At 48.5% G+C, this 13,200-nt stretch overlaps 1 protein-coding gene across 1 annotated transcript; it reads right to left on the bottom strand.

Moving 5' to 3' along the window:
• Nucleotides 1-88: 88 nt before the first annotated feature.
• Nucleotides 89-13,016, bottom strand: LOC135814808 (uncharacterized). The gene is made up of 12 exons (XM_065327982.1): nucleotides 12,516-13,016; nucleotides 11,899-12,414; nucleotides 10,956-11,039; nucleotides 10,492-10,587; nucleotides 8,060-8,147; nucleotides 7,370-7,425; nucleotides 6,767-6,920; nucleotides 6,048-6,126; nucleotides 5,412-5,749; nucleotides 2,029-2,198; nucleotides 1,474-1,612; nucleotides 89-795 (listed from the first exon to the last, which is right to left on the bottom strand). Exons 1-12 carry the CDS (start codon nucleotides 12,525-12,527, stop codon nucleotides 689-691), a joined length of 1,839 nt encoding a protein of 612 aa, XP_065184054.1. The 5' UTR covers nucleotides 12,528-13,016; the 3' UTR covers nucleotides 89-688.
• Between the last annotated feature and the right edge of the window lie 184 nt (nucleotides 13,017-13,200).

Below are 13,200 nucleotides of genomic sequence, written 5' to 3'. Positions count from 1 at the left end.
ACTGGTGCCCCTCCCCGTTCACGGTGCATCAGTGTCGGGTTTTTCGCACTATTGTGCGCGCGCACACACACACACACACACACACACGTGCAGCATGACTCTTTTATAATGCACCACCAGGAGCATGAGTTGGTAGAATAATGGCTAATAAATGCACACTTGCCATAGCCATAGGTGTGTGTACCTACATGTAGAATGATAAGATCAACTGTGCAGGTGGCTGAAATCTATGCGAGCTGGATTATATATCACCAGAGCTGAGTCGTATACGGCATACGACGCCCTGATTCTCACCTACAGGTAACAGTGACCATTCACAGTGTTGAAATGAACTGTGCCGACTGGTGAGGGAGCTGAGCATCTGTACGGTGTATAATTATTTAGAGCATACATACACTTACGTAGCATGTTTTTAAACTGTTGTCAGGAGGTGAATTTGCAATGCATGAACTATTTCCAGCGCAGTGTCCATAAAGATTAGCAAGGGTATGTCCCAACATGTACAAATAGACTCGGAAATATGGCCGCACGCAGGCTTTGCTGCTGCAATACAGGAACCACATATTGTGGCCCGGAACCCGGTACATATTCTTGCGGTGACTTTGAGCGGCAACCTTGTTCAAGCCGGAGTCCCAATCAGCTGCTCGGTATCCATGGTGATAAAGCCGCTCCCGTTGCAGTCACAGCCTCAGTCTTGGAGCAATCGGTCTGGAATCTTCAGCTCAGCAGCACCTTTCACCTGCAGAAAGCTCTCAAAATAGAACTGATCGGTCTCTGGTATGAATGCTCTCATCCCTGCGGTCCAGAAAACAAACACAGAAACACAATGCATCAAATTTAACCATACACGTCGATTTCATTATGCGCTCAATAAAATACTAAACTCAACTCGGATGGTGAGCCAATTAAATTAAAATTAAAATTAATTATGACTGTATATGATCTCGTTACGTTGGTGTACAGTTAGTCATAACTCGTAACATTTTGACCTTCTCCTTTTTCACCATAAAAATACTAAACCTTTGAACTTTCCTAAGAACTCTCCAACTCCACTCCATGATCCAGCGTTTTCTTTCCACTTGTCAACACCTCCATTCTCCAAACAGGCTCTCAGCTGCACAAAATGAATGAAAGGACTGGCAATACGTTGCCCATTGGGCAAAATTGTGGCAGTCCTCTCATTCATTTTGTGCAGCTGAGAGCCTGTTCGGGGAAAGGAGGTGTTTACAAGTGGAATAAAATACTAGTAGTGGATTCAAGAACCGAGCAACTCAACATATTACTATTCTTTACATAGAGCATTGAAAACCCCGGGGCAAGCGGTAGTCTGGTAAGCTCCAGGACACTCAAGATACTTTACCTCCCGAAAGGCGGGCTCACGCCCCTACATGGCTACTTCCCCTTGTCTAACCCCAAGACGAAATGATAGTAGCCGACTGGCCGAAATAAAAAAATAAAAAATAAAAGCTTTACCTGGCAGCATAAACTGTCGGTCAGGCCCAAACAATGTGTCCAGTCTGGCACAGAAAGTGGCTATTGGAAGATTGTCACGGTACTCCTTGACCAGCGTGGCAAATTGGCGCAGCTCTTCTGAGCTAACAAGGTGATGCATCTGTGTATCGAGTCGTACGGCAGAAGGTAGAAGCATGAGCCAACACACGCACGCACACACACACACGTATGCATGCACGTACACATACACACACACATACACGTACACATACACGAGCGCACAGCCAACACCAGGCACTACTCAGTCTACTGTCACGGATTGCTATGCGCATGAGCCATCCGTACCACACACAACCAACCGCCTTTACATCACAAGGGCTCCAAGTACACAGGCCAGCTTTACAGCCTGAAAACTTGTGAAAAGCCATTGTCGCATCCAGGTGATTGCTTCTGATCACAAGACGTGTGGACAGAGTGTTCAAGACCTAAGCTATTACTCAAAGCACTTTACTTTACTTGTCTGAAGAGCAACAGTTACTGAATATGGAAGGGTATGCCAGCGATACAAGTACATACCACTTTCATATAGCGCTGGACAACAACTGCTGCCTCTTCCGTCATCTCTTTCTCCTGCGGTTGCTCCTGGACTTGTTGCCTGGCAACCAGCGGTTGTCCAGCGTGTCGGCGATGGTCGCTATCTGATTCTTCTTCTTCACTATCATCATACACCGCCACCAGCCCAACGCCTGGTGGTGGTGATGGTAGGTGGAAACACACGAGAAAGCAATAGAATTCAAATGATCATACACGGATTGAACAAACCCTCCTACCTTCACCGACGGGAGTTTTATACTCGAGACGGCTGCATGAAGGAATTCAGTACCGACGGATATGTCGTTTTGCTGATAGTGTGCTGTGGCAATGTGTCGAGGTCGGCTGGGGAGCGCAGTTATGGTGTTTGTATGTTGATGAAAGATCATACACAGGTGCTAGCTATTTTAGGTCAACCAGCGTTACGCCATGGTATTCAATCGGAAGCAATACGACTTTGCGAGTGCGCGCCGTAAGCAGTGTGTACACATGTATGTATTTGTGTGCTGCGCGCATGTGTGTGTGTGGAGGGGGGGGGGGGGCATACATCTCAAATGATTTCAGTCTACAGGTATTCTCAGGCTAACAGGTCTGGCTGTGAAATACGCCATGACGACAGAGGTAAACGGTCAGCGCTTTCCCCACCATGCATTCTGTGCACCCTTGGGCGCAAGTTTCTGGCACATGGCCCGGAGCTTTAACCCTTTGAGGCCCATAATACGGATATATCCGTACCAGTGTACATTGCATACTTTTCAAAGCGCAACCTGGCGTAAAGCGGGATTCACAGAAGGTTTTTTGCGATGCGACACGCGATGCGACAGACGCGAAACCGGGAAAACCCTAAATCGCAGCCATGTCGCACCCCACGCAACTGCCGCAACTGGGCCATCGCAGGCCATCGCAGAAGTTGAGCTTGGCTCAACTTTTGCGATGCGATGCGATGCGACAAGCGATTTGGTGTACGATTTTGACCTTTGCTACAGCAAAGTTGTACAAAGGTGCAAGAGTTGCCTATAAATTTTTACAAGTTGTGTCAAACCGCGCGAATATCATGGTGACGTACCCAAATCAGCAAAACTTTGTCGCATCGCTGACTTCTTCTGTGAATGGTATTTCGCGAGTTCGCATCGCACGCATCCATCGCAGATCGCGTCGCATCGCGTGTCGCATCGCAAAAAAGCTTCTGTGAATCCCGCTTAACTCGGCCGTACCTTGACCAAATCGCACCATCGAAAGGTCTATCGACATTAGAATTCAGGGCTCACAGTAGGCATCCAGGATCGACAAAAGCGTCGTGCGAGGGCGGGTTTGGTGCACGTGAGTCGCGTGACCCCGGGAGAGTACCGATCGTGTACATCCCACGCATCCAAAACAGAACAGAAAAGAGAAAGAACCAGAGTTGTACTTGTAGCCTGTTCTCGTAGTTTTAGAGCCGATGTTCGCGATATTTTGGAGGAGAAGGCGAAACGCAACCTGTGCTAGTCCCAGTAAAAACAACATGCCATGTTCGACCAAAAGCTGATCCTACAATGAGCGATCGTGATGATTCCACAGGTAAGAAGACAAACAAACGAGTCAGAGCTCGCCAGGCAGGTAACGCCGAGAACATGATCAGATGATACCACACGGAGCTGGTGATCGGATGGAGGTGAACGGGACCGGCAGCAAATCCACCGGGCGTTTGTCGAGGGCCACTGAAGACCAGGTTTCCCAGGGTGCCAGTTCCTCCATGATGGCGAAATGCGCTGCCACAAGAACTCCAGCGAGAATGAAAGCACAGCAACCAACGCCGCGGGCGAACTGAGGAGAGAACACTGAACAATCTGTGGCAATGATTTTCTCTTCGACGGCACGCGTTGCTGTTCTGCTGCATGCATGCGTTTTTCTTGTTGTTTGATCTTCACACATTTTCGCGCAAGCGGTTGCGCGCCGCTGGGACTCGGGGTTACTAAAATCAGTACAGAGCATCTCCCCCTTGGTCGATTTGGACAATCTATGGCTCAAAATTTTCAGGAGACCCTGGCAAAGAAATTTACCGAGACGTTTTTGGATACTCCTTTCGAATGCTGTACTATATCTCACGAAGTTTACGCATGTGCTCTGGCATACCCGTGTGAGTAATGAAAATTTGTTTCGGTAAATCTTTTGGAACACCTGTCATCTGTGCCTGGGCCAAGTCCCAGCTTCGTAGAACCTGGCTGAAGTGCTGCTAACTCCTTCAAACACCCCCACTTCGAGCAAAAATCCGACGAAATGCTGACTGCTGATTGGCCAAGCTGGCATTTTGGAGCACGTGCACCGCCCCCATCTAATCGACGCTTTTCTACGCAACTGTGAGCCCTGGAATTGTCTCAGCTATCGGCTCGAAAAAACCCGAAGGCGATCCGAGCTCGGAGAGCGGAGGTATGAGACTCGAACTAAATTCGCTGAGCAGAGTCACCTCGGGCGCGTGCATTTTGAACTCGTTTTTGGGGGTTTTCCCTGACTCGCGGCACGCACAGCCACAGGTAGTTCACGTCATCGCAAAGGCATGTTTCTCAGCTCTCATGTAAAAAAATTGAGCGATCTGCGATACATTTTGTTCAAATGGCAGAGAATTTGAGTTGGGCGCTCGCAATGCTGGCTTTGGAGCGCCGTATCGCGCTGGTTCTGTGGATTCCATGATGGATTGTTGGATATCGCTGTGTTCCCCTGGCGAAGAGCTTTCCAGAACGCCCAAGATCACCAAAATCGGCCAAAGGACACCAAAGTAACGACCAGATAAGTACCCGGGCTCACGTATGCAGTGCATTCCTTGAAATAACTGTGGGCCCTAAAGGGTTAAGACCACCCATGCTCCATCGATCGGAGTCTGATCCATCTTAGGTCCAAATACTCTTGGCAGCAAGTTAGATGAGCCGTAAGCAAATCAGGAACTGCCCAGGAAGCACCCTGATCGGCAATCGCGCACATGACACACAGGATCTAGGCTCGATGATAGGTCTTACGGGTCCTAGGCTCGATGATAGGGCTTACGGGTCCTAGGCTCGATGATAGGGCTTACGGGTCCTAGGCTCGATGATAGGGCTTACGGGTCCTAGGCTCGATGATAGGGCTTACGGGTCCTAGGCTCGATGATAGGGCTTACGGGTCCTAGGCTCGATGATAGGGCTTACGGGTCCTAGGCTCGATGATAGGGCTTACGGGTCGCTCGCAACCCTACTACATGTAGGCATACACCGTGACAAGTACAGCTAGCTACACTACAGTGCTGTAACCACACGTACACACACGCACTCAAGCATGCACGCACGCACGCACGCGCGCACACACACACACACACACACATGCGCGCATGCACATGTACACACAATGCAGTTTCTTACCGGGCGTTTCCGAGTGCGGTTTGCGCCTCGACTGCCCGACTGCCTGTACGAGTGCCGGCCTATTCGACGGCGGTGGCATCGCAGCTGGAGCTGGCGGTGCCGGCGGACCATCAGGTGCCGACGGAGCAGGCGGCGGTGGAGGTGGCGATGCCGTGGCCGCATTGGTTGCTTGGCCCGACGATGTGGCAGTGACGATACCACCCGCCAGTGCTGGTGCTGCTGGTGGTGCTAGTGGTGCTGTCGACTGCTTGACTCCAGACACTGGCATGGCGTCGCGCGACGGCTGGCGCAGTATGCCGCCTCTCTTCGGCGCCGAGATGTTGGCCGAAGTCTCGCTTCTAGCACGGACAGGAAACACAACACAGCGTACGATCTGCACAGCATGTATTCATCATCCCTAGTATTAACTTGGCGTGTTTTGTGCGATGATCATACATTAACGTAACAAGCCTTAGTTACAGTTGAAGTAGGAGGAATGCGTCTACAGTAAATCATTCATACCGACGCAAGGAACATGTCAAGGCCAAGGTTCACGCAACTGCAACACGCAGTTCTATATTCTGAGCCGGCAAAGTGCACGTGATAAGTTAGACAGTGCAGTCACCGGGTGATTCAGAGGACAGTCTATGTACGTACGGTGCAGCAATCCTTTGAACATCGTGCAGCTCGGCCACCAAGCTGCTGGATATATTCGGGTAGTATTGGTCTGAGGCCACTGCATGCCAGGAACATCACAACACAACCGTACAAAATAGACAGCTTTAGGCGAGGCCACTGCATGCCAGGAACATCAAAACACAACGGTACAAAATAGACAGCTTTAGGCGAGTCCACGCACCCCTAATAGCTCGAAGATGTGCTGGGATTTCCTTCAATAGCTGTCGTAATGAAAAAAAGAGACTGAACTTTCAAGTTAGTGCAGCTCAGGCACGGCTTGGTCATGCATGCCCAATGGTGAATCCACTGTTTGGTCAAGTTTGGCCAAAAGTCGTAGGTAGCAGATCTACCTTTCCCCGGTATAACACGCGCACATGCACTATCACTGATTGCTATAGAGTAATCGTGCACATCGCTTGTCATGCCACAGTAGCCATGTAGAGGGTCAATCGACGAACTTAGAGAAAAAAGCAGTACGTCCCCGGCATTGGCATGATCAGCTCAAGTGAGTGTGCCAGTACTGAATACATGTGTTGGTAACTTGGTATGCCCAGCAAGCAGGTCAGTGAGCTTATAACACTCTCACATGTGTTGGTAACTTGGTATGCCCAGCAAGCAGGTAGTGAGCTTATAACACTCTCGCAGCACAACCAAAGCATTTGCTTCCCACATTCCCTGGGAAATGTCAGCATACTCACATCCGCGCGTTAAGGATCTGCCTGGTGATTTGAGTGGTGAGAGCTCTCCTCCGTTGCCGTCCACAATAGACTGGTCCAGCATAGCCATGGTGGCCTCGGTGTACAGCAGGTTAAAGCACTTGCTGATGATCATGCACACTTCCTCTGCAGCTTCCTATCAACACAACAACAGCAGCCAGACATACATACATACAGACAGACAGACAGGTGGACATACATACATACATACAGACAGACATGCAGACAGACAGACAGACAGACAGACAGGCAAACAGACAGGTATTTTTTAGAGCGTTATCTATAAAATGGCAGTTGTGACCAGCGAAATCCACTCTACGATGGTCACTGCTAGGCCCTATGCAGCATACAGCAAGTGGACCCCCCCCCCCCCCCCCGGACAAGAAGGCAGCTATGTGTGCCCGCTCATCTGGCTGAAGCAAGTAAAAAAACCATCAACATAAGCAGGATTGTGCAACTGCAGGGCATCGAGGGCTGCTTGACCCGCGGCGCGAAAAGTGCACTAGCGGACTTACTTCTCTAGCCAGCACTGGTCATCTATGCACATAATTGAATAGGCAACTAGCCCTTGGATTGAAAACTCACCTGGGTGCTAAAATGTAGAATGTGCAGTAGACCTTTGCCCCGATCGCCTTCTGAACCTAGACCATTGCATATATCACAAAACAAAAACAAAAAACAGACATATCAATGACATGCTCAGACAACCCTCACAGTGCCCAGAACGTGTACTCATAATACACTCACAGATGACCATGAATGCGCTGATTCCCAGCCGAGAGGGTATAGGTTTGAGCAAGAGTATATAAGCCTCCAAGAGTGTGCAACTCCTTACATAATTTCTAAGGAGTTCGCCGACGGCGAAAACTCACATCATGTGGTGCAGTGTCACAGTCGTGCGTTTCCAGCCCGTTTTAGCGAGCAGCGGAGTAATAAAAAAAGCACTCTCTGACAGAAACTCACTGTACGTATTGCAAATCCCCAGCAGATATTCGGATTGCGCGCACGCTATGCTTCGTTTGTACGTAGTACGAAACGTGCCTGCGCCGTGACACGTGAGACCCTATATGCAGGGTTGCACACTCTTGGGAGGTTATACTCTTGGTTTGAGCGCTTTCAAAACATCGAGTTTTAGTCCACAGAACTACATGTACATTGTACATCTGAAGCACATCATCATTCTTGTTGGATGTATGCGGTAGCGAATAGAATGCAGCAACATCAGTAAATAGTGCCCATGCACTCTTCAAGCCCCCTCAGGACCGCCAGTCTCACCCGTATGTATGGTAACCAAGTGCTGCAGGTCATCGTGGAAGTAGCTGACGGCAGCAATGGTGTGCAGGGGTAATCGTACTATGACAGCCTGAATAGAAAGTTAGAAACAAATCAGGACACACACAGACAGGCAGTGGCACGACCGGCGGAAGTACAGTCCCGTGCTCAATGAAATCCAGTCCGCGTGTCACTCAAGCTTGCGCCTTGCATTATTTCGCAGCCCATTCACGGTTCGCAGGTCTATGGCTGCGCAACGCCCGGCGCGCACTCGAGTGACTCTCGACTGGATTTCATTGAGCAGTGCTGTAGTTTGTGATTGGCCCGGACATACCACGGCCATTGATACTTTCGTGTATGATACGTCGAGTATACATAAATGCCCTTAGCAGTTATCACCCGTTGGTAGCCAAAGAGCTGGTCCGGCCATGGCATGACCAACGGGACCAGTTCCGCCGCCCTCGGATGGTTACATTAGAGAATCTCTCACTCGCGGATACTAAAAAATGAGTAATGTTTGCGACTAAAAGTGTTTGCGTTTTAGAAATTGAAACTGACTTGTGAAGTTCAAGTTTGCGAGTCGGCGCCCCTTGCAAAACGCCGTACACAATTTTAGCAGTTTGTGAAGTTCACAGTTTGTGATTTGTCACCTCTCACAAAATTGCAAATGTTACAGGTTTTAGAGCAACCTGGAAAGTGGAAACCAAACCTCACTGCTCCATACGGCCTGGGAGATATGCTGGCCGCTAAATTCAATGCATCAGCTGGATCAGCACAAAGCAGTTGAGACAATGAACGTCACCTGGAACAGTGGAGGTTTTTGTTTTGAGAGGCGTCTGCCACAGCCAGAGTACATGTACAATACTGCGGAATCTTAGCAATGCTAGTTCTTAGCAATGCTGTTCTTAGCAATGCTAGTTCTTAGCAATGCTAGTTCTTAGCAATGCTGTTCTTAGCAATGCTAGTTCTTAGCAATGCTGTTCTTAGCAATGCTAGTTCTTAGCAATACTAGTTCTTAGCAATACTAGTTCTTAGCAATGCTAGTTCTCAGCAATACTAGTTCTTAGCAATGCTAGTTCTTAGCAATACTAGTTCTTAGCAATGCTAGTTCTCAGCAATACTAGTTCTGAGCAATGCTAGTTCTCAGCAATACTAGTTCTTAGCAATGCTAGTTCTTAGCAATGCTGTTCTTAGCAATGTTAGTTCTTAGCAATGCTGTTCTTAGCAATGCTAGTTCTTAGCAATGCTAGTTCTCAGCAATGCTGTTCTTAGCAATGCTAGTTCTTAGCAATGCTAGTTCTTAGCAATACTAGTTCTTAGCAATGCTAGTTCTCAGCAATACTAGTTCTTAGCAATGCTAGTTCTCAGCAATACTAGTTCTTAGCAATGCTAGTTCTCAGCAATACTAGTTCTTAGCAATGCTAGTTCTCAGCAATACTAGTTCTTAGCAATGCTGTTCTTAGCAATGCTAGTTCTTAGCAATGCTGTTCTTAGCAATGCTAGTTCTTAGCAATGCTAGTTCTCAGCAATGCTGTTCTTAGCAATGCTAGTTCTCAGCAATACTAGTTCTTAGCAATGCTAGTTCTTAGCAATACTAGTTCTTAGCAATGCTAGTTCTCAGCAATACTAGTTCTTAGCAATGCTAGTTCTCAGCAATACTAGTTCTTAGCAATGCTAGTTCTTAGCAATGCTGTTCTTAGCAATGCTAGTTCTTGGCAATGCTGTTCTTAGCAATGCTAGTTCTTAGCAATGCTAGTTCTTAGCAATGCTAGTTCTTAGCAATGCTAGTTCTTAGCAATGCTAGTTCTTAGCAATGCTAGTTCTTAGCAATACTAGTTCTCAGCAATGCTAGTTCTTAGCAATGCTAGTTCTTAGCAATACTAGTTCTCAGCAATGCTAGTTCTTAACAATACTAGTTCTCGGCAATGCTAGTTCTTAGCAATGCTAGTTCTTAGAAATACTAGTTCTTAGCAATGCTAGTTCTCAGCAATGCTAGTTCTTAGAAATACTAGTTCTCAGCAATGCTAGTGGCGCTAGGTTTTATTGCAGCATGATAACCATGGTAAACGTACGTAGGCTGTTAAACTAATCGAAAATTGTGGGATTATCTGATTCCATAGGGGCTAACGTGTATCTACAGCTCTCCAGCATCAGTAGGATGCGGGAAGGAACATCCGTACCTGTACCAGATTGGGATTATCAAATCTTGAGCAGCACAGCAATGCAGCTTCACCAGCGCCAAACGGCTCGAATTCTGGGGAACGCGAGTAGCAATTTATGACGCCGGAAACCCTTGATATTATCCGTGTTGCACACATGTATCAAAGTTATCACCGCCCTGCATTGCCAACGCAAGACATAACGCCCAAATGGAAGACTGTAATATGGTGGCTCACACGACCGTCAAGTCCGTATTACTCATGCATAGTGGTTACCTGTCCTCTGTGATCCAGCAGCCGTAGGTCCTTGGCACACAGAGCCAGGCAGACGTTATGCTTATTGTGCGGTGTCCATGGCAACCGTCCTTGTCTCTGTCAATATAATTATAGTCATACATGTACACGCATGTGCCCAGAGCGTTAGGATCAAAGCTAATTACCTGTGTACAATGTACATACAAGCTTGCTCTCCTGTGTAGCGGGTACACAACAGCCTCTCAGCATGGCGATGACCTGACCAACCGGACCCGGTTGCGGCAGGCCGGGGAGTAATGATTCAACTGCGGATTACATGGAATTTTTAACCATCTTTCATCATGCCCTCAACAAGGCACGCAACTTGTGAACCCCTCTGTTGTACATGCTGCTGCGTCTTAACCTTGACGATGCCTCGATGCTACCACCCTGCATGTGTACTTGGACTAGGAGAAATAAATATATCTTCTAGCAAGGCAGCTTACTCTGGAGTTGTCGATGAGGTTGAGAAGTCGACTGCGACTATTGATGTTGAATGTCATTGGAACCTGGCTGATATCACCAAGATACTGTATGCATTAGGACAAGAACATACACGTCATATACAATAACATGTTACTGTTTGTGAGCACGTGAAGTTGAAGTGATACATTGTGCTTGGAAGTCGCATATGAGGGCAGAGTGCCAATGGAAATGTTAGGTGCTAGGAGCCAAATGTTCCCCTTCTATGGTGTGAGGAGCTCGCAGAGGGACTGGAAGACCATGTGTACGTGTCTGTATGTCTTGTGAGTGGATGGACATATTCACGTGTAGCATGTGCATGTGTGGTCTTTGTGTTCCACCTGTTTAGCGCACCACCGAACAACACAAAGTAGCAAAGCCAGTGGTTGGCAATGGTGAAGTAACTTCTATCGAGAAAGCAGCGCTAAGGCCACTGCGAAGTAAGGAACCACATTGGCCTAAGCCATGTGTTTGCTGTGCGGAGACTCACACCAAACCACCATGACTGCCACAGCTATGCACAGAGACACGTGCTACCAACTCAATTACGGCCGTTGGAAAGCGTAACTGTGTGTGCATGTGTGTGTGTGTGTGTGTGTGTGTGTGTGTGTGCACGTGCATAGGTGTTATGCACTTCTTGTGTTTAGCTCTGGAAGTAAGCAGTTACCTCGCAGTAGGGAGTTATCTGAAAATAGAAACTGCACCCTGCACATTGACGAATTGCAAATCACACCATGAAACTACACAGCATCGGGCCATGGCTGGTGATGGACGCATAGTTCCGAGAGCCATGGCAATACAGCAGTCGACCTTTTCGCTGACTCACTCGACTCGTTTCGGGGTATGTATGTGAACTACCCGTATTCATGCACATGTGGCAGGCAATGCATGCATAGCTACCAGTATTGCTATTACTTGCTGACCCACCTGGCAATGTCTGATTACTGATTTCTCCACTAGTTCCTTGTCCGTCACCTGAGTTCGGACTCTTTGAGAATTGTGCGATTGAGGAGACTCTACAACTCCGTTCACTCCTGAGCCCGGTGACTGACTCATTGCCCGCTGTCGAGCCCGACCTTGATCCATGCTCGAGGTGGGCTGGCCAAGGTTCAGCTCCGTGGGTTGGTTTGCGACCACGCGGGCTGCTGACGCTTGCTTCATCATGATTTCTGCAGGGGATCGGCCGATGGCAGGCTGTACTGTTGCGTCGGGCGTAGGTGAAACCTGGAAGGATACACGCCTGTTGTTGATGTTGGTCGATTGCTGCTGCTCGGGCTGCTGCTGTTCGGGTTCAGGACGCTCGCGTCTCGGTGGCGTGAAGAAATCAGCCTCGACGGCACCCGGTCCGGAGTCGTCTGAATCGCTGGATTCCCTCTCTTCCGATGCGCGAGGTCTGATTGAGCGCCTGGCGCGATCAGACTTCGAGGACAGTCGTCGTTCCAACTAAATACGCAAAAAACATCACATGAAGAACGTTTCGTAGGGAATAGGAAATATTTTGGAAATGGATTGCAGCCAATGTAGGCGCATGGAAAGTGACTTACGTTAGTTGGCATATCATTCACCAGCTAGCATTGCTAGCCCGCTTGGCAGCCATCCACACCTTCCACGATGAAACACCGTGAACCGCTGATTCTAGACTGCAGGCGCTTCACAAATAAAACAGTTTGCTATGATTCAGTAAAGTGCAAGGCCGCCAAGCTTCGCTCATTGCCGTCAAGTCCTGAGCTTGAGAATCGGTCTCCACCTAAGTAATATTAGTTGTCCTTGTTCACACTCACAGTGCTGCTGTCTCGCGCTTGGAGTGGGACTTGGAGCAATGACGGGTGCTCACTATTACCTCAGTGTTGACCGCCCAACTCAAGACAAGAGCCACGCTAGCCAACAAGACTACACACACATACAGACTCTGACTGTCAGAAATTTTTTGTCTGCGACTCCGAGAGTATGACCATGACGAAGATCCATACTGCATTACTGGGCAATCCACGGGATACTTTTTACCATGATTACCCCGGGATGGAAGAGGGCGTTGATCATGAGATGGCTCACAATCCTGATCGGTACCGCAGTGACCCTCTTTGTTCGTTGATCTCCCGGATCGTTTCGTGGTGACTGCTATGCAAGCAGGCAGTGGCAGTCCTGGTTTGGCGTTGTCAACCATGTCAACAGCGCACACGTAGATCTACGTAGACCTACGCCAGAGCCGGCTAGCCGTAGACGGCGTAG

The sequence above is a fragment of the Sycon ciliatum genome, chromosome 4 (genome assembly GCF_964019385.1).
Source record: "Sycon ciliatum chromosome 4, ocSycCili1.1, whole genome shotgun sequence".
Taxonomy (NCBI): domain Eukaryota; kingdom Metazoa; phylum Porifera; class Calcarea; order Leucosolenida; family Sycettidae; genus Sycon; species Sycon ciliatum.
This window is presented reverse-complemented; position numbering and strand designations above follow the sequence as displayed.

Excerpts from the sequence above, each read along its gene's own strand:
- LOC135814808 (XM_065327982.1), bottom strand. Across the intron at positions 6,921-7,369 it reads TTCTACATTTTAGCACCCAG|GAAGCTGCAGAGGAAGTGTG; the intron begins GTGAGTTTTCAA and ends TTGTGTTGATAG. Across the intron at positions 1,613-2,028 it reads TCCAGCGCTATATGAAAGTG|ATGCATCACCTTGTTAGCTC; the intron begins GTATGTACTTGT and ends CTCGATACACAG.